Source organism: Sarcophilus harrisii, chromosome 1 (genome assembly GCF_902635505.1).
Source record: "Sarcophilus harrisii chromosome 1, mSarHar1.11, whole genome shotgun sequence".
NCBI classification, from domain to species: domain Eukaryota; kingdom Metazoa; phylum Chordata; class Mammalia; order Dasyuromorphia; family Dasyuridae; genus Sarcophilus; species Sarcophilus harrisii.
In genome coordinates, this window is record NC_045426.1 from 702016883 (window position 1) to 702044813 (window position 27931).

Here is a 27931-nt window from a genome sequence, read left to right on the forward strand (position 1 = left end):
TGTCCCTGTCCACAGGTTAAGGGAGGAAGGAAAACTGATCTGTGATGTTCTGACTTTGCTTAGTTTTGTTGTTGAACAACACAGTGAGAATCCTGGAATTGTGGCTCTACCACATGGCCCCCTGTCACTGTGGACCTCCCTGGTGTGTCCTGGGCTTTTCCCCTGGGCACAAATGAAGCTACAGTTCTGACTTTAAGAAGTCTTTAGAGAACCACAGATAACTTTGTGGAGTTTAGTGTTGGTCAGTCATTTCGGTCTAGCTCTACATGACCCCACTAGATTAGTCTGCCATTTCCTTCTCCAGCTCGCTGTGCAGATAGGGAAATTGAAGCGACTTGCACACAGCAAGTGTCCTATACGGTATCTGAATTCATTCAGAGGAGTTTTCCTGATTTCAAGTCTTTTCTCTTGAACAGAATCAGCTGGACACCTAGAAGTGTCTCCTTGGCTTTTCTGATTGGCTCAGGTTAAGAAGACCTAGTCGGTTGGATATCGTAGATGCTTTTAGGAGATTGTTTAGAGCAGATTCGGAGCTTTTTGTGTTGTATCTTCCTTTGGGAGTCTGGGGAAGGCATGGGCCCCTTTTTAAAATCATATCTTTCAATATATAAAATAAAATATTCAGGATTACAAAGGAAACTGGTTATATCCAAATAGTTAGCAAGATAAAAGCTTCTCTGACCCAGATGAATAGTCTCTGATTTAGAGATTTCTGCTTCCTTCACGGATCTTTTGGGTAAGAGCACTGGAAGAGGAAGCCAAATGATCCTCTCTCATTACCATGAAGCTGTCCTGTGTTGGTCCTTTCTGGGCCCCAAGCTTCTCATCTGTTAGATTATTCAAGGATAACTCTTCATGTTCCTCCCAACCTAGACATCTCCTACTCCCAGAAGCAGAACAGGTTGTTTTGGGAGGTGATCGGCTCTTGTGGTCTTTGAGCAAAGGTTAAATGGTGCAGAAGGGACTGGTGCTCCAGCCCTCTGCCTTGAAAATGCTGTCCTGTTCTTCTATAACTGACACAAGGTCTAGGGAGGCTCCTGCTGTTTGGGCTGCCCCTTGCAGGGTCCGAGGATGACCTCGGAGGCTCTGTGAGCAGTGCCTTTGCACACAGCACCCCCCCCTCCATAACTCCCGGTCAGGCCCTTCCTATATTTAATACATTGTGGAATAGAGTGATTCTGGGAAGAGGTTGGCAAGAATCTTAGTTTTCACTTTGCATTTATAATAAGAGAATGGATGTCAAACCAGAAAGCAGAGGAAAAACATCTTATAGGAGTGTGCTGGTTTTCTTTATAATCAATTGGCAAGGAAGACTGTATTCAGTGTAGTTGCAAGAACACCAGGGTGGAAGCCAGGAGACCTGGCCTCGCTTTGCCACCAGAATCTTTATGATTCTGGGCGTGACCTCTTCTTTTTCTCATCTGTCACATGAGCTCAAGATCAGAAGGTGCCGAGGATCCCCTTCCAATCAAACTTTCTATGATTCTCGTCAATCAATTAAATTCAAGCATTAGTTGTATGTGTCTATGCATGTATGAGCACATATATATGTATATCAAGTTCCAGATTTTAATCTCAGGGTCAGTGGTACAGGCTCCTCCATATGTGGTCATTTTATTTTGCTTCAATTCACATTGTATGGAATTTCTTTTTTGATCCTTTTCAGCCATACATAGAAGAAATTTGCGATAGTCTTCGGGGCAACATATTTCAAAAATATATTGAAAGGTATGAAAAGCTGAATATGAAGTGCTGTCCTATGAAGCTGTACCTCAATTTATGCAATATCTGTGTTTCCAAAACTTGTTTGAAATTTCTTATTGATTAGTATTGTAATGTTAGAGTTGATCTAATTATCAAGACCTTAATTGTGTTAAGTGTATAACTGTTTACTGTTTCCTTCTCTCTGTCAAGTAGTTAATCTGTCTAACATTAAAGGCTCAGCCAAGGGAGCTAATACTTTAAAAAAAAAAAAAAAAGGCCTGAGGGGAATCCATTTTTTTTAATGCTAATGTGACCCCATAAATTTTCTGACATTTTGGATTTTCCTTCACTAGACTTAATTTAAGGTGTTCAGTGGATCTCCTAATCCCTAAATGAGTCATTATGGTTATTACATTCAAGGACACAAGCCAATGCCTTTTCAGGAATCTTGATACAATTAACAGCTAATGCTTAACCCAGCGTCTCATCCTGAGAGGCCTCTGATGTTTGTCAGTAGATGAATACTTACTTGATTTGCCTTTTGCTGCTGCTGCTGCTGCTAAGATGCTTTCTATTCATTTGAAATCTCACCTTGCTCCTTGCCTGTGTCTATGAGATGGTTGATCTAGGAGTTTTTCCCAGTTTCTTACAGATGTGAGGAGAAAGATCTCTGCTCCCCCAGTGGCCAGAACTAAAGGTGCCTTCTCATGAAACATCCCTTTCTCTGTAATCCATGCCCAGGAAAGTCACATAGAACCCTGCCCCATTGCCAGTGTTCAGCCTTTAGTCAGAAGTCACAAGAGATGGACACAAACCCTGCCTCTGAACACAGGCAGGGCTGCTTAACCTGTGTGAGCCCCATTTTGTTCATCCTTCCCAAAGGCCCGGTCCTTGTCCTGCCTAACGGGGCTGTTGTGAGCAACATTCGGGCACGAGCCCATCTCTCATTCCCCAGGAAGTCACAGATGCAAAGGGATGCTCATTTGTTCTGCATTCTGTAGGATTTCATGAGATGTTCTTAATACCATTTACTGCAAAATGATCCTTTTCCTCATGTGGTAGTAGCAGAAACCTGACTGTGGAGACCTCCCTACAATCTTACCATTGGATAGAAATGACCCATCCCGGAGTCTGTGTGGCCGAGTGGTGAGAGCTTCGGCTCTGGGCTGTGAGGGCCTCTTCCCGGCCTTTACAACCCCTTCCCTCCCTGGCGAACAGCTTTCTCAGCTCTAAAATAAAGGGGCTGCACTGGGCGCCCCCTGAGCTGCCTTCTGCCCGTAGGTCCCCAGACCACAAACAGGATGAGACCCATCGCTTTCCCACGTGCACAGCCATGGGTACCCGGTCTCTGGGGCTTTCCCCTAATCAAGCTGAAATGTAGCCTTTTCTGATTCCTGCTGGCAAACAGAACCCATCCAGTGCACATACTTAAAGACAGTTAGGTTCCTTCTCCACTCCCCCCCCCCTCCCCATGTTGGCTCTGGGCTAGTAGTTATATGTCTGTGATAAGCACTTGTTCAGCATTGGTTCCACTTGTAGGGCACAAGCTGATACCCTTGTTCCCAGGGGGCTCCCCAAAGAGTAAGCATGTTGACTAGAAGTTCTGCCCTTTGATAAATAGCAGGCAAAGTGCTCTCAAACCATCTAGTTAAGACTCATTCAGCTAAGGAAGAATAACAGTCATACTGCACACCTTGGAACTGTCTCCCCTGTGCAGACAGATAGACAGCCATGGGCCTAGCCCTCGGAGACTCTGGCAGTCCAGAAGGAGAGGTCATGGGAGGGAGCAGGGAAGCCCTTGACTTGTTGTATCCTACTCTCCTTGTCCTTGCTTATGGTTGCACTCAAGTTCTTGTCAAGTACTATCATTGGCACTTTAAATTTGGTGTCCAGGACAAAATCCCACTGTCCTTTCTCTCCCTCCTTCCCCCAGGAGGGAATTTAGGATTTAGAGCCTTTTTCATTTGCATATCATTAAAACAAAGCATAATTTACCCCTTTCAAAACACTGGGCCATTAGAAGATTCTGATGAAGTAGGCAGATAATTAAGGTTATTATCATTTTAATCTTACAAATGAAGAGCCTTATTATTAAGTGAAATTAAAAATGAATAATTTTGGTGTAATATTAGTTATCTGAGTGTCTGATTTCTAGTCTTATTATTTTTATCCTACAAGTATGTCTTTATTTAGATCATTTTTATTACTATGGCATGTGAGCATCAAAAGAAGAAATTCAGAAAATATTCTAATCTAGGTTAGGAAATAAAATCCTAGAGATTAAGGCAAAATATGGAAAAATGTTGAGGAAATTTGCATATTAAAAAGTTATGCTTAAGGAAGTGATGAAAAAAAGTAGGAATGAAGAAAGAATAGTACTTATAGCTCTCAAAAGATAAAATAAAGCAATAATCATCGAGTTTTATTTAGTACTGCTTTAAAAAATGGAAAAGTAGGAGAGTGGAACACACTGGGCAAGAAAAAAAAAAAGCCAAAAGAAAATCACATTCCAAAATATTGATTATACAACAAAAGAGTTCTCTTTTTGGCAACTGACAGAACTAGGAAGCAGTTTTATAGAATCTAGGTTTAGACCAACACCACAGACCATATTCAGGAGGAAGCTCAAAATAGAACTAAATATTAAAAGTCAAACCTAAAAATTTTGGATGAGAACCAGGTCAAGCATCTTTCATTACTTTTATAAATTTTTTAAATAAATAAATATTGATTGATGTATGACCAGAGAGAAAATTCTTAATCAAATAAACAAATAACAACAACAAAAAATCATAATAAAAGCTAACATTTCTATAACACTCATTTTGTGCCAGACACTATACTAAGTGCTTCATAATTATATCTCATTAGATACTCAAAACAGTTGGCAAGTAGATGCTGTCATTATCCACATTTCACCCTGAGGAAACTGAGGCAGATTGAGGTGACCTCAGATTGCTGAGGGTCACATGGCTAGTAAGTGTTTGAGGCCAGACTTGAACTCTGGTCTTCCCGACTCCGGGCCCCCATGCTTTGTGTATGATGGTGTCATCCCGCTGTCGAAAGATAGAAGTGAAGAGTTATGTGAAATTGAAAAGTTTTTTTTTTTTCATGAATAAAATCAGGACAAGGAGGGTCTAAAGGAAAGAAGTTAAATGGGGAAAAATTCTTTGTATTAAATAATTCTGATGAGGGTTTGGTAGCTGAGATAGCTCAGCAGCTACCACATCCCTACAACCAGCCCCGTTCCCCGGCAGGGGAGGGCTCAGAATACGTAAGCAAGCAGTTCTTAGAAGAATTACATCCTTTTAAGAGTTACGTAAAATAACGTGCCAGGTTACTAGTCAGAAGAGAAATACATCTCAGAACAACTGTTTCAGGGAAATAGCCAGAGATGCTCAAAAGCCCCCATTGGGATGATTGTAGAAAAGCGGAAACGCTTTTGCACTGGTTAAGCGAACTGGGAAGGGGTCCGGCCATTCTGGATACCGAGTAATGCATCAGTTGTTCCTTATTGTAGGGTTACTTATTTTTTAAAGTTACTCTGTGAATTTAGGAAATAAATAAGTTAAATGATAAGAAATGTAACTTTCCAATAATTACTTTAACTTCATTCTTTTTTAGTGACAAGTTCACTAGATATTGTCAGTGGAAAAATGTAGAGCTAAATATCCATGTAAGTAATTGTGTGATCATGTCTCTCGCCTTCCTTGCCTCCCTTCCTCCCTTGTCCTTCTTTCTCTGTCTATCATATGAAATTCTGATAATACTCCATTGCTTTTCCTTCTGTGAACAAGACCAACTTATTATTATGGGCCTGTTTCACCAAATGGGACGGTGGATCCTTAAACAGCCTCCTAGGGTTATATTGCTGATTCATCAAGTGATTTCCAAGAATGCAAAGATTTTTTAGAACGGGAAGCTCAGCTCAGTCTCTGCTGTTCCTCCCCTGCCCCTCCCCTGTGGTCAGTCCCCCTTTTTGTGCTTTCTTCCTCTGTCACAAGGTAAGCTCCTTGAGGGCCGAAACTGTCTGTCTCTCCGCTTGTGTCTGTCTCCCCAGAGCTCTGAGCCTGGCACGTAGTGAGTGCTTTACAATGCTGTCTGCCTACAGGCTGATTAGTTTGCGTCTTCTGTTTCTTTGCAATGTCGACCCTTTGAGACCTCCTTTGTTCGGGGAAAGGGCACAGAGTGGGCCCCTCCGCTCCCTGTCCTGTGTCCTCCCCTTTCCTTGAGCCGAGGTGAGAGTGAGTGAGAGCAGGCTTCTTATTTGTCCTTGTGTAAGTGTGCTCCAAAGACCTCTCCTCTCGGTGCCCTTGCTGCCAGGATGTCGGACAAAGCGCCTGCCTGCTGGGCCCGTCCCTGCCCCGCTTCCCGGGGCCTCAGCCACCATACACGATTGTGTAGCCCCCGAGGAACAGCCAGGTTAATTTCATGGGCTGTCCAGGGGTCCCCCTGGCTTAGGTTTAAATTCACCCCCACAAGTCCACAGTAAGCCCTGGCCCTTCCTTGCGCCCTGTCTCATGGCAGGGCCAGAGAGGGCCCCCCCCCCCCATGTGGGCCCCAGGCCCTTTGTCTGTCCCCGGCCCCAGCAGGCGCTTTGTCTCTCCTCTAGAGCTGGCAGCTCCACTGGCAGTGTGACCTCCTCGCTGTCCAGCCTGCAGGCAGAATTCCGAGCCAACGACTAGGATGGTCCCTGAGCGTCCCCCACGAGGCTTCCTTCCTCTGGGGCCCTGGGCACGTCACTCCTTCTTCTGGGCCTGTGACCCCCGAGCCGGGCTCCCGTGACCTCGTATTGTGTGGTCTTCACATTTGCTTCTCCTTTCCTTGTGCTTCATTTACTTTGGAAGAGGCAAAGGAAGGGGGAGTATGTGGAGGTCTCTCCATCCTTGGACTTGGGAATCGGAGTGCTTGGGGCCCTCGGCGAGGCTAACGGAAGCCCCCTTCGCCGGAGCGAGCGACCACTCACGATAGTCTGAATCTGTGTGAGATCTTGGGAAAAAAATAAAGTGAAATGAAATGCCTGTTATTTTTGAATTCACAGTTGACCATGAATGATTTCAGTGTACATAGGATTATCGGCCGAGGAGGATTTGGTGAAGTATATGGTTGCAGAAAAGCTGACACTGGAAAAATGTAAGCTCTTTAAATGGCTTCAGTGGAAATATTGAATTCCAACTCTCAGTAGCGTATAAGGTCTGTAAAGGAGGACGGACGTACTCTAGCCTCTCAGTTGGAAAGAGTTGCGTTACCTTAGCTATTTTTGCCCAAGTATCTTCACTAGACCTTCCGTGTCTCATCGCTGGGTGGAAGTGACCTGGGCTCGTCAGGGCCATTGCCAGCCAAGCCCAGTCCCCGCCCTGGTCAGGCCTCTGGAACTCGAAAAGCTTTGGGGGCAGGCCCAGTGACAGTTGGAGGGCTGACGATGGGTGACTAGCCAGGCCCTGTGGAGAGAGGTTGACCAGGCGGGGAGCTGGCAGCTCTGACCTGAACGGCCTTCCTGAACCACGTACCAAATCCTGGAGGGGCGGTGATCTGCACGGGCACTCCCAGCAGTGCCCTTCCTGAGCATAAAGACCCTTCCCATAGGACTCTAAGAAAGTTAGGTCTTTACTCATAAAGTTATTGTTCTAAGTATAATTACTCCCTGGGAATAAGGGGAAACTGATACTTAACTTTCCAATTGGGCACCATTAGAAATGGAGGCTTGTTTTCCACTTTCTCAGTTCATTTCAGTTCACCAGATATGTACTAGATGGTGCCCATGTAGAAAGCTTAAAGGATGAGAAAAGTCACATTGGTCATGAGCCCTACCTGCTCCCAGGGACCTTACTGTCTAGGAAAAGGGGCCGAGACAAATCTAAAAAACAGTCGCCCAAGTACAAAAAAGAATTTCCTCCCAATTTTCCTCCTTTCCAAGGTCATCCATTTCTGCATTCCATAAACCCTATTAAGGGTATCTTGTGTTCAGAATATGGCGCTCAAGAATGAGAAGAAGAGTAAAGTTTAGATCAGTCTCAATCTCTGTCCTCATTACTGTGGCCTGAGAGGGGAGACAAGAAACGATGTTCTAAGAACCCTCATCCTGATCCCTTATATTTGTGCAATATTCATTGACAAGTATTTATGGGAGGCCTGTTGTGGCCTGGATTTTCTGTGCTTGTTCCCAACTAAGTTTTTGTTTGTATGCCATATTCAGTAGAAAAATCTCTAGTGTAAAAATTGATTAATTTGTTTCATGACTATTTCTGTAATGTAATAAAGACAAAAAAAAAGACTGTCACTTGTGGCATTCAGCTGCTAACGTCCCAGGTATTTCTCAAACCAAATTTAGTATTGTGTTCATTCCGTTCATCGGAAGAGAACTTGGCTCTCCAGACTATTCAGAAATATTTGTGTTTCTAGGTACGCAATGAAATGCTTAGATAAAAAGAGGATCAAGATGAAACAAGGAGAAACCTTGGCTTTAAACGAGAGGATCATGTTGTCTCTTGTCAGCACGGGGGTAAGTATGCTCTCTAATCGTGGCTTGCCCACTTCCGCCTGCACAGTTACTTGTAAGAACGCAGACCATGATGGCTTTGGTTAGTGCACTGAAGGGAGCTCAGTGAAATGATTCTTTTCTTTTTTTTGTCTCCTTGGCATCTCCTTTTGGGGCCTCCTCCTACTGCTGCATAATGGGGGGAAGGGGGGGGGGCCTTGAGTCTTGCTTGAATGTGGCACCAACCAGATTTCAGGTGGCTTTCATAGTGGTTTTCCATTCCATGGGGCATCCCGGGAGTCATTGTCTAAAATGGCTTTCTGGTTCTGCTTGGTTTGTTTTGCATCAGTTCCTACAGACCTTCCCAAATTGATCTGAGTTCTTCACATTCATTGTGTCTTACAGCACAATAACGTTCTGTTAAGAATTGTTTTTGATTACTCTTTGAAAAGTTGAACCTTTTGGATCATTTTGGTTCAACCACGACAATACGTCAGCTGATTTCAAGTGGCTTAATGGTTAGTGTGAGACTTTGCTGAGTTCCTGTTGTGGGTTTACTCAGAAGAGAAACTATAAAATAAATTTTATTGAAGAAATTCAAGACCCGTTTTTATGGAACTTTAAGGTGCCTCCTCTGTCTTTGTTTGTCTCTATCTCTCACATATTTTAGAGCCAGTAGCTTCTTACAGTTAATAGGGATCTTAGAGGTCGTTAAGATCACCTCTCTCCCTTGACAGATGGAGAAACTGAGAGAGAGACATGGAACAGCTTTCTTCCTAGCTGGGTAATGGGAAGGTCAGAAGCAACAACAGAGCTGTAGACATGGTCCCAGAGGACTCCCCTGGCCGGCATGTGTGGGTTATGGTGTAAATCATTTCACCTCCCCAAGTCTCAGAATCTTCCATTTGGCAGCTCCCCGGTGCTAGTGTTGAGCCTGAAGTAACCGAGTTCAAATTCAGCCGTAGGCTTTCCTAACGGTGTGACTCTGGGCAAGTCACTTGACCTTGTTTCTTTTGGTTTCATCTGTAAAATGGGGTTAATAAGAGCACCTCCATCCCAGGTTTGTTGGGAAGATCAAATGAAGTGATATTTGTGAAATGCTCAATGCAGGGCCAGCCTCACAGTAAATAATATGTATTTTGTTATTCTTATTAATGATAATACCAGCTAATCTTGTAGCACTGGAAAATGAAGCATTTTAACTGAAGGAATTTCCTAGTTTAGTGAAAAATCTATTTAAACACAAAGTTTGAATAGGAACAACTTTTTTTGGAAAAAATGTAAATGATCAAGTCCTGCCTTTGTAAACAAGGGATATATTTTTTTGGTCATTGATTCCAGGCCGTGATTATAAACACCAGACCTTTTTCTAGACTGTCATTTCCCTCAGACTCTTCAGACCCCTGGGACTGTTTTTACCCCTGCACTCAATGACTTGAGCTGCCTCGGCTTGTCTCTTGGGGTTTCTTCCTTTTCTCCTTGGCCAACACTCTTCCTCTCTTGCTGCTGTCAGTGAGACTCTCTCTCTGGCAGAGTCATGGTCCCCACTGCTCCCAAGCCTTTATCACTCGTGTGAATTGTCCCCAGTGATGAACAGCTAGGCCAATCTGGGTTGCCTTTTTCTCTTTTTTAATCCTGACCTGGAAGGTCACCCCCGTGGGGACGTCTTTGGGGAGGACACTTCTCCTGACCACACACAGTGGCATCTCCTCTTGGACTTAGAGTCACATGGAGACTTGGGGCCTTGCCCAGGGTCACATATTGCAGGTCGGGGAGAACTGGGGCTGAGTCCATTTGACTCAGGGCCACCTCTGCATGTACCCACAATGCCTTTCACACGCAGGGGTGAATTAGGCACTTTCTATTTACACTGCCCGGTGAATGGGGAGCCCCTGACCTCCCTTGTGGAACAGAGGAGGGCATCTGTTTCTAGGCATTTGTGGGCTTTGGAGAGGTTGGGGTCATGGAAGTTTTTATTTCCTGGTTTGGAGACTGTCTTCTCCATGGTAGAGAGTGTCAGAAGTCTGGCAAGTACAAAAGTGTGACTGTGTTTTGTTCGTATCTGGGATCAATCCAATTCTAATTCTAAATCTGCCTTCTCTGGAGCAACTTCACAGCAAACTCCTCCTGCATGTGTGTTGCCCTTCCAGCGAGTGTAGTGTACACTATAGAGAAGTGGGTAATTGTATTATATTGTGTCTTTTCACCTTTGATTCGAGAAGGCTCCAGCCGCCTTTGGTTGTGACCACAGGTTCGGCCGCCTGTAGTTAGAGAGGAGTTTGCTCCTTAACAAGCACCGCTACTACTTTAGGTGTTCAGGAAGGTGTTTAGGTGTCCTTGTGTCTTCATGGGAACTTGAAACTGACGTAAGCTGTGCCTGGTTTGGCGGGGAATGAGGTTTGACAGGGTAAGAAACCCTCAATTCCAGACCCAGCACTACTGGGTCTGTATCCCAAAGAGAGCATAAAAGTGTGCAAGAACATTTGTGGTGGCAAGGAATGGGAAACTGTGTAGGTGTCCAGCAGTGGGGGGATGGCAGAACAAGTTATGGCCCACAAAGGTAATGGAATGCTGTTCTGTAAGAAATGATGAGCAGGCTGATTTCAGAAACGCCTGAAAAAACTGACATGAGCTGATGCTGGGTGAAGAGAGCAGAACTGGGAGCGCATTGCACACAGCAACGGATGCTCAAATATAATACTTACACTTCTCAGCAGTGCGGTGATCCAGGACAGTTCTAGTAGACTTGCATGGAAGATGCCATCTGCATCCAGAAGGAGAACTATGGAGGCTGAATGTGGAGCAGAGCCTAGTATTCTCACCTTTTTGTTGTTGTTTGTTTGCCTTTTCTTATGGTTTTTTTTCCCCTCTGTTCTCATTTTTTTAATACAATATAACAAATATGGTAATATGTTTAAAACTATTGTCCATTCTAACATATATCAGATTGCTTGCTGTCTTGGGGAAGGAAAGAGGGAAAGGAGGCAGGGAAACTATGTGTATTTGGAAAAATACAATCCTATTGAGGAGGAAAAAAAAGGAATCATAGACCAATCCTTGAAGTGTTATACTAATGAACTCCCAAAATGTGAATCTGGGCCTATAATGTTACTAAAAGGCTATGCTTTTGCACAGCCAGCCAAGGGATTTTGTTTTCTGGATTACAGAAATACATTGGACAGTGATTAGAAAGATCTTTCTATTTCTTCCCAAATTTTATATCCCCTTGTTTTGTTTGTGGTGAGAAGGTTGGTTAAAATAAAAACACTAAGAGGAATAACAACACAAACAGTGCACCCCCCACATACATACCTTATCCACACTTTCATTTGACCCTCACAGCCACATGATGTCACACATCAGGTACAACTGCAGGTCACTACAATTACTACAAGTAGTTTATACTGACTGTACAGATGAGAAAACTCTTAACTTGGAGAGATTTGGCTCTGCCTGTACTTACCCAGCTAAATCAGGTTTGGAAGCTGGATGACATCTTTGCCCCCCGGCTCCCTTTGAGGCTCAGTTCTTGTACCAGCTCTTCCAAGAGATCTTCCCAGATGTCCTCAGCTGTTAGTTCTGTTTCTCACCTACTTTGGTGGGGTCTGTTTTGTGTGTACTTCATTTTACTTATCCGGGTACACGGCATCCCCCGACTTCATTAGATGGTTTGCTCCATGAGTGGATGAAGTTTTGGCATCTGTCTTGGGCACTTAACGAATGCTTCTAGAACTGGTGGGAGTTCCTAGAACTGGTGGGAGTCCCACTCCCGCTTACCCCGATTCCAGGCCCAGCACTTCTGACTTGTTGGCCAGGGCCAGCTCTTGCCCAACGTCTAGCCGTGTCACACTTGGCTCTCTCTTGGTTGGACCCTTGGCTTTGGATGGGTTGTAGAAGCCTCTCAGAGTGATAGATGACATGATATCACACCTGTGCTGTCCCTCAGAAGGAACATGGAGCAGACTTTGGAGTCTCTGAGTGTAGCATCTCACAATGAATAGAGAGCTGTCCTGGAGCCCACAAGACCTGGGTCAGAGTTCTGATTCTAACACACCCTCTCTGTGTGATCTTGGATGAGAACTCTGTGTGACTCTTAGCAGTACTGTGGGCTGCAGGGAAAATGCCGACCTGCATAGATGGAGAGACTTTCCTCTCCCGGGAGTTCTGACACTAGGAAAATCACATGTCCAGTCCCTGTCTCTCTTTATGGAGAAATAGCTTGAAAGGAACATGCAACCATAATACAAGCTTATTTTTCTTATGGGAAATATACAAAATGAAGTCATTTTCTACATAAATCAGAGGGAAAAGTTTTATTGAAATTAATTTGAAGTTGAGTTGACTCTCTGGGTACAGGATGGCTATGTGGTCAGCAGAATGTAAATCCTGCTTACAATCCCTTTATTCAAATTTGAGACCAGTTCTCTATAGTGTAGTTATTTTGCCTTCTGCTGATAGAACAAAAGTGGGATTTCTCCTACTTTTATTCTGTCAAATCATGACCACAGGCAGCAGCCTTTACATGTACCTTGGAGAATTGTTCAGAACAAAAATCTGAATGTGAATAATTTATAACCAGTCATTTCCTTGTTGCCCGTGAAATAGGGATTTTCTTAATGTAACCTAAAATGATCTAAGAAGTTGGCTCCTCATTATTTTTCTGCAAGCTATTTTTTTGGTAATTGAAATTTATATTTTTTCTGCTAGATTACTCATGGAGAACTGTTAGATCAGGCTAAGCTCAGAGATTTGAATTTAACTAAGTGTTTGGATGTGATCCTTGGAGGATTTGCTGTATTATACAAGGCCTGCTGGGAAGATCACTCTTTTTCTTCATGTTTTAATAAAATGAAATGGAAATTTGCTGTTTTCCATACTATCAGACCTGCATGTTTTACTGGATGATGCATATTTATTTGGAAGGTTCTCCCTCCTTTTAAAAATTATTCAGGGGAAGGAGGAAAGTAGGAGGGAGAGATAATAAGAGCCTGAAAAAAAAATATGTACATAAAAGCAATGTTTTAGCTATTGTTTGAGCAAAGGAAATTATAAGTGCAATTGTAGCTATAAAAATCTCCTAAATAATTTTTTGTATTGAAATTACAGATCTGCTTTTGTTGCTATGATAGTTGTTATCAAAATGCTGGGGCTCAAGTTTGTGCCATCAACCCACCTGAAATGATTAGAAACAACATGTGAATGATCTAAAAATATTTTGCTATATGAAACATTCTGCTAGCGAGTTAAAAGGCATAGGTCACATTAAAGACAGCTAGAATAGGGTGACAGGGAAGCCCTAGGACAGGACTTCTTAAGTTGTCTCTACTCGTGACCCCTTTTGCCTGAGAGATTTTTATACAACCCCGTCTCAGATTCTGAGCGGAGCTGTTTCTGGCAGCATTTGCGCGTGCACAGTGCAAGGCGAGCATGTTATGTGTCCAGAAACATGGCTGCGATGAAGTTGAGTGAAACAGCACTGGCAAGCACTGCCAGAAACCCCGTGGACTCATTACCTGTTTCATTCTGAATTAATTTCTAGTCATTGCATTCAAAAATCTTCTACTGTTGCCCTACTTTTTGTGACCCCCACATTCAGACCCACACTCTAAAATAAAAAGCATTATTCTTATTCTGAAAGCATAGAACCAAACGGACCTCCCCAAGGTAGAGCTGGAAGTCCCCATTCCCTGCCCCAGTGAGACGAAGGAGTCCTGCAGCTGGCGCCAGGCCATCAGCCTCCCTGGCCAGCTCTCCTGATACTGTCCTAGGGTCCACTTTCCTTCCTGATGCTTTCCTTCAACTTCTAACATATGATCCCTGAACAGGAAGTCAGAAGAACAGGCTTTGTTCAAGGCCCGAGTCTTTCTGTCCATTACTTGCTGTTTGACTTTGGGTTCATGGGTCTTTAAAAAAAAGTTTTCATTGGTATTTCTGTTTATCAGCCTAGTTAACTGACGTACTCTCCTGCCCCTTCCTAGGGATCCATCTAATGGGATAAATAGCATCTTTTAGCTAGAAAAAAAATCAGCACAACTGACTGATACATTGAAAAAGTCTGAAATGGGTCATGTGTGTCACCTGTGGCCCCCCCATCTCCGTGAAGGGAGAGGTTAAGGGTGCCTTCTTCTGTCTGGTCATTGAAGGCCCGCTAGATCTTCGTTATTGGCACGCTGGACTGTTCATGCTAGTTACATAGCTTGTACTATGGTTGCATGCTCCTTTTAAGCTATTTCTCCATAAAGAGAGACAGGGACTGGACCTGTGATTTTCCTGGTGTCAGAACTCCCGGGAGAGGAAAGTCTCTCCATCTATGCAGGTCGGCATTTTCCCGGCAGCCCACGGTACTGCTGAGAGTCACAGAGCTCTTGGCCAAGATCACACAGAGAGGGCGTGTCCGAGGGTTGTTTCCTTACCTCTGCCAACTTCACTCTGCATCCGTTCACAGAGATCTCTTCGGGTTTCTTCCTCGCACATCATTTCTTGTATTGTTGTTATTCATATGTAGGCAGGTGATTTAACCCTGCTTACCTCAGTTTCCGCATCTGTAAAGGGAACTGGAGAAGGAATGGCAAACCACTCCAGTATCTTGGCCAAGAAAACCCCAAATGGGGTCATGGAGAATTGGATACAACTAAAATGCCTGAGAAATAGCAACATATTCACGTATCACAGTTAGTTTAACCATTTCCCAATCAATGAGCATCTACTTGTTTCCAATTCTTAGCTGTCACAAAAAGGGCTCCTCTAAATATTATGGAGTATTTGGGACCTTTATTCTTATTGATGACTTCCTTGCGATACAAGTCCAGTATAATGTAGTCTCTGAGTCAAAGGATATGAATATTTTAGTCACTTTATTTGTATAATTCCACATTTTCTTCTGAAATGTTTGTACCATTTCACAGCTCCACCAACAATGTATCCCACAGCTCCTCCAATAGTGACCGTTATCATTTTTGCCTGAGTTTAGGGTAAGACTTAAATCTGAGAGTGGTTTTGTTTCTCTTTTTATTAGTGATTTAGAACATTGCTTCCCCTGGTTGTGAATACATTTAGTCCCAAAGTTGAGGCCAGAGATGCTTCATCTGTTAAAGGGGAATAATGCTGCTTACCCAATCTGTGACAACCAAGATAATGTGAAAAGGGTCAGAAAACTGTGCTTGTTCTAGTCAAATGCGATTATTCCTCTTTCTCTTTCCCCTCCTCTAAGGGATAGATACTCATCTTTGAAAGCAACACATTTTTACCCTCCTACTTAAAAAGAAATGAGTGAGCCCTTGAACTTTTCTAAGCCCAAACATACTTGTTCAGTGAATCAATCCAAAAGCATTTATTTAGCACTTAATTGGTAGTGCCAAGTACTATTCTAGGCACTGTCTTTATAAAGGCAAAGTGAAATATTCCCTCTCTTAAGGCGTTCAAGTTGGATAGTTGGTACAGACATAAATCTGCAAAAGAAATAAAACAGGATTTTGGGAAGGAGAGTATCAGGAGTGCTAATTAGTTAGGTTATAGCTTTGTTTTCTTAATTTTGAAGACCTTTTCTTCTTAAATAATTAGCTCCTCATCAACTTACTGTTTTAAATATCTTTGATATTACCATCTTGGAAATTAAAGCTACATCCTTCTTCTGACCTTTTGGTGTGTAAATGATTCTTGGAACCTAATTACATTTGAATACACAGCAGATATAGCATTTGTAGTAGAAGTGCAGGAACTTGTTCTACCCCAAATATATATCTCTGTTTCTAAACTAGCTGTCATTCAACCCATTTTTGGCATTCAGCTGGCATTGGGGGCTGGCAGACCCTGTTCAAATCTCGATTCCGGGGTCTTTTGCTTCTGTGACATTGTGAATATCATTTCACATCATCTCTCTCAACCTCAGCTTACTTATCTGTAAAACAGAAGTACTGAAGTAGTAAACTCCTGTTCAGTTCTCAATTCCATGATTTTTGAATCCTGTTTTTAAGGGTCTAGATCTAAAACATTCCCACTCAATTTTTTGGTAATTGATTTTTTTTTTTCTCCTTCAGTGCCTCAATTTGACAGTACATGTCTGGGCTGTGGTTTGCAACTCTATAATCCACTTATCAAATTATTATCCTATTATTAGCCTTAGTGTTTCAAAATAAGAGCAATGCCAGTGGTATCATTCTTTGTGTAGTAATTCTAAGGAGTTACTAGGAAATTCTAGGTTACTAGAAAATGGAGAGCTGAATAGCCATGCTGATACCTGATAGTCAGGGCCCCCAAGAAAAGCTGGCAACGCTCAGCTTTTTGGCACTCATGTCTAAAGTACTAAAAAAGAAACAGCATCAATAAAACAAGATAAGCCATCTGTGGTCTTTACATGTTAGATAAATTTTCTTTTTTAAAAAATATTTTTTATTATTAAAGCTTTTTATTTTTAAAACACACGTACGGATAATTTTTTAGCATTGACCCTTGCATAGCCTTGCGTCCCAAATTTTCCCTTCCTTTCCCCCACCCCTCCTCTAGATAGCAGGCAATCCAATATATGTTTTAGATGTTAAAATATATGTTAAGTCCAATATGTGTAAACATATGTGTACAATTATCTTGCTGTACAAGAAAGAACAAATTAAAAAGGAAACATGAATAAGAAAACAAAATGCAAGCAAACAACAACAAAAAGAGTGAGAATGCTACGTTGTGATCCACACTCAGTTCTTAGTCCCTCTGGGTGTAGATGGCTCTCTTCGTCATGAGACCATCGGAACTGGCTTCAGTCTGAGGGTAACTTTCTAAGGAATATTGGCTCGGGTTCAGGTGATGGGCTTGTGGTCATGTGGATATGAAATTTCTTTCAATTTTAATTGTGTTTTTTTCAAAAAGATGTAGAGTGAATTTGGCTCCATTTTCCAAACTTTAAGAGAAACACTGGCCCTTCTCAAAGTCGTTCTGCTCCCTTGATATGGACACATGTGCCCACATGGACAGGCCCTAAATCCCGTACCCAAGGGCAGCCCGGCTTGGGAAGAGCAGGCATCCCGAGGCAGAGCCTTGGGCCCCAGGGCCGGCTCTGCTAATTCTCAGCCATGGGTCCCGAGGCCTGGCGCCCGGTGGAGGAAAGCGCTTGTGGGTCCCTGGGATGGTGGCCTCTAGGAGCCGTCTACGCAGGACGGAGACCAGCAGCGGGAGAGGCAGTTAGAAGCTTCTTCAGCCAGTTTGTGCTGCCAGCTTTCTCTCGCTTTCCCTTTGCTAACCTTTGGGCTTATTTTGAACCCTCAGGACTGCCCTTTCATTGTGTGCATGACCTATGCCTTCCACACCCCCGACAAGCTGTGCTTCATCCTGGACCTGATGAATGGTAAGCAGGGCAGAGGGGAGACAGAGGCAGGGGGCCGGGATCTGGGCCTGGGGGCTCCTTCAGCGTGCACGCACTGCCCCGTGGGGCACTGGGGGCACACCCCGAGCCTCAGGCTTTCCCCACCCGAGAGGAGCTCACGGTCTTTACAGGGGAGACAGCGTGGCTGCAAATCGGTACAAGGCAGACGGGCATGGAGGGCACTGGCAGATGGGGAGGAGGGAGGCAGGAATGGCTTCGCGCCCAAGCCAGGGCTCCGGCTGCTTCTGGCTGAGGACGGGGGATGGCCGGGGCAAAGGTGCAGAGGTGGGAAAGGGAGAGTTGGTGCGAGGAGCAGAAAAACTCACGACGTGGAAAGGAAAGCATGTGGAGACTGATCCAGGGACACTGGCAAGAATTTGAAACCAGGTTGGAAGTGTAAGCCAGACCGAAGACTTGGTGTTTGAGGCCATTGGAGTTGACTGAGTCGGGTGTTGATGTGGTCCATGCCCTAGTGAAGGGAAACTTAAACGTTTAGCAGCAGTGTGAGGGAAGGGCCAAGGCAGGGGGACCGACCAGTGGGAGGCTGTGGGAGAGATCCCATCCAGAAGCAAAGGGAGCCTGACCGAGGCAGTGCTTGTGAGCAGGAAGGGAGGCTCCGATGGGAGAGGTGGCAGCTGCCTGAGTCAGGCCAGAAGCCAAGGATGAGGCTGGGAGACCGAAAGGTGGGGGTGCCCTGGGTGCTAACAGAGGCGTTTGGAAATGAGGGGAAAGTAAAGGAGTTCAGTTGTGGGCCTGCCGAGTGTGACTGGTTTGTGATGTCCAGTGGGCAGAGGACGGAGGCCCAGGGGAGAGCAGGGCTGAATAGTCACAAGGCAGGTAACCCCCTGGGAGCTAATGAGGCTGGGGGTGGGGTGTGGGTGACAGGCTAAGGTGGGAAACTGAGGAGCAATGGGACGGAGACTTATCAGGAGAAAGTCAGGCAGACAATTAAAACCGCCCTGGCTCCAGCTGGATCACGGGATTAGTGTTGAAAGAACCAGAGCCTTATAAGTGGCAGGGACTCAAGACGTCATCCAGTCCAAGCAGCTCGATTTACAGATGAGAAAACACTAACAAAGAGGTTAAATGACTTGCCCAAGTCACACAGCTAGAAAGTCTCTGGGGTCGCGTTTGAGCACAGGTGTTCCTGATTCGGGAGTCAGGACTTGGGTCCTACACTCTCCACTATTCAGTCTTGCCTTATACTTCAAATTTTAGATAAAATAGCATATTTAAAATTTTTTTCTGCACTCTTCTCCCTACCGCAATAATTCAGTGTTTGAAAACAATTTTTACAAAATTATACCTGATAAAACTGATGAATAGGAATCTACTTAAGTGAGAACATTAGTTAGATTTTGTCCTTGACATTCAGCTCTTTCCAAAAGACAAATGACCAGAAAAATCAGCTAATAGGAGAAAATATTGAAAACCCACTTTGTAGAATATATCTTCTTGTCAGTGTGGGTTTCTCCCCATATTAGTGAGAGTGAGAATGGTCCTTGAATGAATGATTTAGAATGAATTCCATGAGACAGATATTTCTTCAGCCAGTTTATTCTGCCAGCTTTCTCTTGCTTTCCCTTTTGCTAACCCTTGGGCTTATCTGACCAAAGAGATGACCAAAAGACCATTAGGTTTACTGATCTCACTCATTAGACAGCTTAAAAAGAAAGGATCTCCCATAAAGAATGTTTCTACCCCACTAAAAAAAAAAGGCAGTGAACCCATACAGCTTCTATATATTAATTGATGGTTTATTATATTTTGGATTATTCAATTCACCAAACATCCTTGGTGCCTAATACACACCCCCCCCACACACACACAAATACACACACATATGGGGATACTTTGAGGAGTTGATTTTGGAGGAGTAAAAAAGGAAGGGGAGCCCCTACTAAAGGTCCAGGGCAGTTTGGTAGTGAGCAGAAGTCAGACAGAGCAAAGGAGAGCTATGAGGAAAGAAGGAACACAGTCACTTGTAGACATCAGAGATGATCAGACAGTGAAGTGTTGTGTGACCAAGAGCTCAGCTTCCACTGGGGGTTTCGCCAGCCAGGGATTGAGAAGGGGGAAGCAGAACCTGAAACCGGTGGAAGAAATTGGGATTTTTTTTTTTTTTATGAATCATTTGGGGAATTGACTAGATTTTTTCATAGAAATATATGCCTTGATATGAAAAGAGAATAGAGAAGAAAAGTAATTTGTAAATTCTCCAAAAGAACACATTAATTCCTGTAAGTCAGCCAGAATGATGATTGTGTTGCTCACGTGGACTTCCTTTTTCTGAAAACTGATCAGTGTCATACTTAGTCTCTATAATGTGACATAAGATTAGTTGATTTTTTTTTCATCTGCCTGAAGTAACCAGAGCAGTCTAAAGATGGTAACATTTATTCCACTGCCAGTCTGTGTCAGGAATGACTTGTTTTTCTCAGTGCCCCTGAGGAGTCTTCTGGCTGTATTCGTGTCTCTTGCGTCTCTTTTTGAATGGGCTGCTCAGACGAACAGCTCTGTCTCACTTTTCTCACTTCTGTACCTTTGGACAGGCTGTCCCTTGGCCCGAAAGAACGTTGTTGTCTGCTCTGTCTCAGAATTGCCTCCTCCTTTCAGAGCTCCGTTCAATGCCGCCTCCTCCAGGAAGCCCATTGACTAGTTAGTGTCTGCCCTTCCAAGTAATTTGTAGTGACTTTTTGTGCTTTTGTCTAGACTAGGACCTGTTGGAGCTGTTTCCCCAGGGAGAGCATAAGCTTCGTGAGGGCAGGGTCTGCTTCCCCAGGGCGCAGCTTCTGGCATGTAGCCTAGAGGTGCTTCTCAGTCAGCGATTGATTCTCTTTTTAAGAAGCACATTCTCCTATTTGGGAGTCACAGATTGGCTCGGCATGGGGTTTTCTCATGGTGGCGGGGCCGTTGGACTCTGGCTGTTGGTACTTCCTCTCCATCCAAGCCCTCTGAGTGACCTTCTGCCTCTGCTTTTAGGGGGAGACTTGCACTATCACCTCTCACAGCATGGGGTGTTTTCGGAGAAGGAAATGAAGTTCTATGCTGCCGAAATCATCCTGGGCTTAGAGCACATGCACAACCGTTTTGTGGTTTACAGAGATTTGAAGGTAATTCTCTAAAAACTCTGATTCACTTACATGGCCTGCCCAATATCTGGGGTGTGACGCCCAAGCAGCGTTGGTCAGATCCACTGGGCGGGGAGGGTCCTGGGGAGCACGGAAATGCTTTTTGACGATGACCTTCTAAAGGGGACGTTCCGGGGCAGCCGATGCGCTTCGTTCAGACGTGTCATTGCCAGAAACATAATGGCCACTAAGGGAGTCACACCAGGGTGGCCGGCCAGTGCCCTTGCCTGGGGGGCCGTTGCAGCCGCCAGGAGCTCTGCCGGCATCTCAGGCGCTGTGCTCCACATGTCACTTTGACCTAGCAATGACTACTTTCTGAATCCCCATTTTCTCTTCCCTCAAAGAAGGGGCTTATGCTAGACCGTCTTACTCTAAAAAGTCCCTTTTTTTCTCACTTAGATCCCTAACAGGTATCTAGTAGACATTTTACCTTATTGATTTTGAAGATTTTTCAGGACTATGAATTAATTTACACTGAAATTTTATTCTCACTGCGAAGGATTATTGATAATCATGTGGTATTATCCTGAGCAGTATTCAGCTGGTCATTCCCTGGTAGTAGTAGTTCCCTGGCAGACAGTCTGCCCCCCAGCCCAATGTAATCTTTATAGAAGAAAGAGATAGTTTTTTTCCATCATTAATTGTGAGCCAATTTGAAGTTACTATATCCTTTCCCACCAGAAAGCCAGCCATTCTACCCGACTATCTGTTCCAGTGATTTAATGGATCAATGAGTGATTGCTAACCCAGTGTTTTGCCTTTGTTAGGAATGAAGGCATAATCTTGAGTCCTTTTCCCTGTAATTGTATTTCCTCAATGTTTGGGAGGTGCCATTTGTGCCATCACTCTCAGGAGTCCCTCACTGTAGTATGTGCAAAAAAGAACATGATTATTGACCCTCAGGAATTGAAAATTTTGTTGCTCTTTGTCTTGCCAAACGTTTTCCCCCCAAACTAGCGGTGCTATACCAGGAGAAGAAATAAAAAATGAGATGGGGAACTTTTAGATCATGGAGTCGGGTCTCCTCATTTCACAGGAGAGACTCTGAGGCTCAAAGTGAGTCACTGACCTCTTGTAAGATATAGTTTGTACATGGAAGAATGGGTGTGGTTTGGGGCATTTGCCTCCTGCCCCTCACTCTGGTTGCCCCCTGAAGGAAAGCCAGGCCAGATAGATGGGGCTTCTCCTCCCCCCCTCCCCCAAGCCAGGTGCCACTTTATCTTCTGAATTGGTTTAACAAACATTCAGGTTGTGGGGAAGCCCCTCAGTCCACTGAGGCAGATACGGCCACGAATAAGAGAAACTGCTGCAATTTGTGAGACTTCAAATCCTGCCTCCAACGTTGATTAACTTTGTGGCTAGAAATACATTTGGGAACCTACTTGAGGCCTTCATCTGGAAAATGGGAATAAAACGGCCCCTCTGCTCCATTCCCCACATAGTTTTGTGGGTTCGGGCACAAGGTGGAACGTATAGGAAGCTCTTCACAAAGGTTGATGCCCTTGTAAAGGCCGGCCCTTTCTTTGCATTTCTCCTCGTGTAGGAGACCGAAGGGAGGCCGGCTCCTTTCTGGATGGCAGGGCTAGTTGTTCTAGTCGCCCTTTATCAAGAACTTTCCTGGGAACCCGGTCATGAGGGAGCCCCATCACGCCACACCCTGATACGCTCCCTGGCTGGCGAGGGTATATAAGTGTTGCTTTCTGTATTTGTATCTAGCCTGCAAATATCCTTTTGGATGAATACGGACACGTGAGGATATCAGATCTTGGGCTTGCCTGCGATTTTTCCAAAAAGAAACCGCATGCTAGTGTGTAAGTATCACAGACTCATCTGCTCTCTGATTAATAACAAATCCTGCTTTTCTACAGCGGAATTCCAGCGGCCCATGTTTGAAACCTTTTTTTTACTTGTGACATCGTGTAATTTTTAAAATGCTGCATAACCTTGGCTTGAGGTAGACATTCCATTAGAGGTTTTGTTTTGTATTAAAAGAAATGTATTTTACTCAAACCCAAAGGCCTTGAATGTGGGTCTGGGGGTGGGTGCCTGCCTGTCTCCCCCGCCTGCTTCCTTAGGCCCCCAGGCTGTGTCCCAGCTCGAGAATGGCCACCCCCCCAGAGCTCGCCGGTTCTGTCACCGCTAGTGCTCGGCTCGGTTGTGATGGGCCTCGGGGAGGGGCCCTGTGCTCACCAATCCGGGACCTCCTCAGCACCAGCGGGTGCAGCGTCGCTCTGCAGAGAGAGCCCACCTGGCATTCGTGGTGTGGGAAAAACACTAGGTCCGGTGGCACTTTCTCTGCCTTCGAGAGGGATGGCACAAATGCGGAGAATCCCAGGGCCCTGGGCCTCTCCTGGCGTTCACTTCCACTTTCCTGCCACCCACGAGCTCCTCCTGGGGAGCGGGCACGGGCTCTCTGCTCGAAGTCAGTTCAGTGAGGGAAGAGGGAGGGGCCTGTTTGGCTCAGTCCTGGGGGTTGCCGGCCGGGTATCACCATGGGGTCTGACGATTGTGGGGCCTGCTTGTTCTGGCCTCCGGGTCAGGGCCATGCTGCTTCCAGGCTGGTTCCCTCCCTCAGACTAGATGCTGACTCTGAGTTCTCTGTGTGTTAGAAGCTGGATTATAAGGTGATTTGTGGGCTTTGGTGCCGGGGAAATCGATACAAACGCACACGAACCTGTATATGTGCATATGTACATGCACACACACACATCTGCACATATATGTGCCTGGGCTTGTTCACACGTGTATCACAAGGGACGGGCGTGGGTCTGCTGCCCTTCTCAGGGTCACTGGGCCTTCAGAGAGATCATGACCGGACAATGTGAACGTCAGTTATGGAGATGATGATTCACGTGAGAGTGTGGTGGAACGGTGCACTCGGAGTCCAAAGAGCCAGGTGCAGATTCTGACAGGGCACAGAATACTCATATATGATCTGGGCACTTGGATTCATCAGTCACTCAACCCCCGCCAGGACAGTCACTGGGCATATAGATGGAGAAACAGTTCCTGTCCCCAGAGAGCGCAGGTTTCATGGGAGACAAACAAGCACGTGCAGAGTGTGTAATAGCTGCTCATGTCAGTAGGAGACCTCGGCTCTTAGGGATCAGAGAGGATTCTGAGCAGCACAAGGTGGAGCTCGAGGGGGCTTAGGGCGAGCCAGGCCGGGAGGCAGGGGGCTGCGGGGCAGAATGCCGGAGGTAGAGCTGGATAAACCTACTAAGGCAAGATGGAGTAGGGAGAGAGGTTGAGGAACCAGCACACTTGCTGTGTGCCTGACACGGGGTCAGCCTCTGCTCTCCAGGAGCCCAGAGGCTAATGGGGACCCTTCACTCTGAGCCCTTAATCAATGTCTTTTCCTGTCATCCGTCCATCAGTTACGTACAAACAGAGTAGTGAGGGAGCGTCCAGGCATGGGGCGGTCTGGAGAAGGTGGCCCCAAGGGGCCTTTGTCAGGTGCCAGAGGTCCCGGGAGGCTTGGGCAGGGACTCGGCTTGTGCTGTAGGAGTCTTCTGGTGGTAGCAAGTGGTGTGGGTCTGGGGGATCAGGCCACGTGCCCTCCTTCAGTCCGTGGGGAGAGCTTTGGCTCCTGCGCAGGCAGGCCGGCGTGAGTGCCAGCCAAGGTGGTGCCTGCGGAGCCCTACACGTACCAGGGAGGCTCCCCCGGGGGCCAGGCCCCTGGCAACGCTTGTCATGTTATCTGGGGCTTTCCCTTTAAATATCTGGGTTACTGATATTTAGGAATTGGTAGCTATAGGGGAGCTATGAGCATGATTTATAGATTAAAATCCTTTTGAACTCTCGCTTTGCTCCCAGACCTATTCTCCCACTTGGCTTGTTTGCTTTTCCTCTATTTCTGTTCCATCTCTGTCTGGGAGAGGCCCATGGCAGAATGGATGGTGGGCTCGCCTGGAGCCAGGGGGCTGGGGCTCACTCCTGTTGCACAGTTTCCCCCCAGTTGTCACACGTTTAGCCCCCATTGTGAGCTCATGCTCATCCATGGAGAGGGAAGTAGGGGTCCCGTGGTCTGAGGCCCCCTCATTTGTGTAAGAAACTCCCAGGGAAGAACCTGCTCGGAGTTCTGGTTAGCATCCCCTCTGCCCCAGAGTCCTGGAGGGCGCCGTGGCTGCCGAGCGTTGAAGTGACTGCTCTGGGCCAGCTTTCCACCCGCTCTGCTCTGCGGCCTCTCCTGTGCTCGCCCAGCACCACCTGTCCCTGACACTTAAGGACAAGCTCTCTGCCCTAGGGCTGCCATGCTGCCATTTTTGTGGTGTTTTGTGGTCATTGGGTCCAGACCGGACACCCTTGGGACCAGGGAAGTCAGGAGGTGTTGGCGTCTGATCTGGCCTTTTCAGACTGTAATTATCTGATGTAATTTCTCCCATCTTGTGCAGTTATGGTCACGTTATCGTAGGCCCCGAGAGAATGGATGGGTCTCCCAAAGTGATTAATTTTAGGAGATAAAATAGTTTATTCAGTTGAAATGACTAATCTGTTCCTTACTTGACATACATCACTTTTAAAAGACAGATCAATATTCTAAAAGCATGGCTGTTTTTCCTCTCTTGATTTCAAAAGCACATAATTGTATCTACCCTAATGATCCCTTTAAAATGAGGGCAGTTAGTTAATGGCAATTTCCCGTGAATCAGTCGCTTGAAAAATGACATATTAGGCAATATCAGTACAGAGCAAATAAAGTCCCTTATTTTAAAATAGGTGGCACGGTGGATAGAGTGTCAGGCCTAGAGTCAGGAAGACTCATTTCCCTGAGTTCAAATCCTTGCCTCCCCCACTTCCCAGCTGAGTGACCCTGAGCAAATCACTTCACCCTGTCTGCCTCAGTTTCCTCATTTGTAAAATGAGCTGCAGAAAGAAATGGCTCCAGTATGTCTGCCAAGAAAACCTCCAATGGGTCACAGAGAAGTAGATGTGACTGAAAAAGCACCAAACAAAAATTCTAAAATAAGCTGATTATTTGTCCTACATGAAGACTTGCTATCTAAACTATGAATCTACCTTGCAGTCAGTTTCCCCTGTTTGAAATCTTTAAAGGCAGGGAGGTGGACACTGTCTTAGGGGAAAACTAATCGCATGATTGTATCTCGACTCCTGCCTCGGGATTTGTGGCTAATGCCTTGATGATACTTTGGACAATTATAGTAAAAGCAAAATTGATGTTGGAGTAACATTTGACAATAAAAAAAAAAAAAATTGGAAATTGAGCCGATTAAAAATGACAAGTCATCATGGCGCCTTCCTTGACCGGTGAGTGTAAAACTCTGGCTCCCGGCCTGTCATTTCATGGCATGTTGGGCCATGCTTTGCCCATCCTAGGTCCTTAAGAAGTGATTTTCATTATTGACCAGGTTGCCATTTTCAAGGATTCTTTTGGGAGTGTGGGCTATACCTGAACAAGGCAAGGAAGCCAGATGTAGAGACGAGCAGCTAGTGGGCAGAGTGGGCAGGTGGATCCCCAGTTGGGAGGGGAGCCGGAAATAAGTCAGCAGCATCTCTCATTAACGCAGGAGGCAGGTCATCAGGTTTCCCGTGTGAGCTGGTTTTATTTGTCCTGAAATAGTGAGACCTGCTTTCACGTTAGAGTTAGAGCAGGGGTTCCTCATCACCTCAGCTGCCCAGAAGATACAAAGGAACCCCCTCAACTCCTTGTAGCCCACGAGGCCGAGCTGGGTCCCAGGCAGGTCCAGACCGGTGCATGACAGGGCCCCTGGCCTCCTTGGAGCCGCCGTGGGGGAGGGGAAGAGCAAGAGCATCGGGTGCTCATCATCTGTCAGAGCTGAGTGACCAAGCACAGGCTTTCTGGGCCCAGCCCTCCCATGTGACAGAGGAGGGAGAAGAGGAGCTACCCAGAAACTGGCCGGAGGCAGGATTCACACTCAGGGCTTCCTCCTGCTCAGCCTCGGAACTGCTGTGCTGGGTAGGCGAGCTTCCCCAGCAGCTCACCTTAGCTGGTCAAGTGCTGGGTGGGAACTTTTCAGCAGCTCTCTCAAGCACAGAAGGTTTCCTCTTACATTTTCAGGGAAGGTGAACCTTGATTTAGCCTTTTGGATTGATGTTTTCCTGCCATCAAAACGCTGGGCCAGGGGAGGGAGATGCTGAATGCCAGGCCTTGGCTTCCCCAGTGAGGATGCTTATTTTAAGAGTTAAAGAGGCCGAGTCCAGTCCCTGATTTTGGGCAGACCTCTGGAGCGGTTCTGGAGCGGCCGGTTGGGGGGGCAGGAGGAGGTTCGGGCCCTTCTTCTGGGAGGTGCCTGCTTAGGTTCAGGGTGGACTAGGCATAGGAAGGTGCGGACCAGGCTCAGCTCTTGTTCCCCAGCACAGAGGCCCCGGCCCCGGCTTCCCTGAGAACGTCCTTGGCTTTCTCTTGCCCAGGGAAGTGTGGATGCCCTGGAGTGGGGAAGAGCATGGGCTCCCTCCTCCAGACTGGAGCGATCACGGCTGAGTTTGTTGTAGAGCCATTGGGGACTTTGAGGCTCCAGCAGAACGTTCCCTCTCCAGAAAAGCAGCTCTTGTTCTGAGTGTCCTTTCCGGTCGGCCCCATTTAAAGCCCAACACTCCCCAACAAACAAATGTTTCTGAAGCGCCTCCTCTGGGACAGACACTGGGAATTCAAGTGCTAGCAAAGAAACTGTCCCAACTAAGAGAATCTAGTCTGTTAAACCCCTTGTGGCTAAATCATAGTGAGATCCAAGTGTATCGTTATATAGAGTAAGTAACTAAGTGCAGAGGAAGAAGCACAAAGTGAATCCACATGAACCAGATAAACGCCAGTGGAAAGGAGAGAAATCCTGAGGTTCAGCAGGGAGGAGGCCACAGCCCGCCTTGGGGGGGTGGGGGACGTGGGGAAGGGGTGTGGATGCTCTCTGAAGGGGATGAGGGCGGGACTTGTGGGCGTGGGAATGGCCAGCACGAGGGGGTTGCAGTGGGCCCGACAGAGGCTGGTCAGCCGCCCCCGAGGAGAGGAAAGCTGGGCCCCGGGAGGCCGGAGAGCTGGGCCCTGGGAGGCCAGAGAGCTGGGCTGGGGCTGAGTGTGAGAGATTTTAAAAGCTGAACGTAGGAGTTGGTCTCATGCGAGAAATGGTAAGGACCCTGGAGTTGGCTGAGCGGAGCTTCCCCAAGGCCTGGTGGGAGCTGGATGTGCCGTGGGCTGGAGGCTGGACAGAGAGCTGGGAGACTGGCCGGGAGACCTTGGCCCTCTTGGCGCTGAGAGGCAGGGCCTGACAGAAATGGGAAGGTTTGCTGGGC

At 46.0% G+C, this 27931-nt stretch overlaps 1 protein-coding gene across 1 annotated transcript in view; it reads left to right on the forward strand.

Moving 5' to 3' along the window:
* GRK3 (G protein-coupled receptor kinase 3) overlaps nucleotides 1-27931 on the forward strand; it is a 183471-nt gene that overhangs the window by 107989 nt on the left and 47551 nt on the right. Inside the window, exons 6-13 of the mRNA XM_031948769.1 lie at nucleotides 1667-1728; nucleotides 5329-5380; nucleotides 6746-6837; nucleotides 8107-8206; nucleotides 17438-17516; nucleotides 20517-20647; nucleotides 22382-22476; nucleotides 22741-23096. Of these exons, the coding sequence (XP_031804629.1) occupies nucleotides 1667-1728; nucleotides 5329-5380; nucleotides 6746-6837; nucleotides 8107-8206; nucleotides 17438-17516; nucleotides 20517-20647; nucleotides 22382-22476; nucleotides 22741-23096 (967 nt within the window). The remainder of the gene's footprint in view (nucleotides 1-1666; nucleotides 1729-5328; nucleotides 5381-6745; nucleotides 6838-8106; nucleotides 8207-17437; nucleotides 17517-20516; nucleotides 20648-22381; nucleotides 22477-22740; nucleotides 23097-27931) is intronic.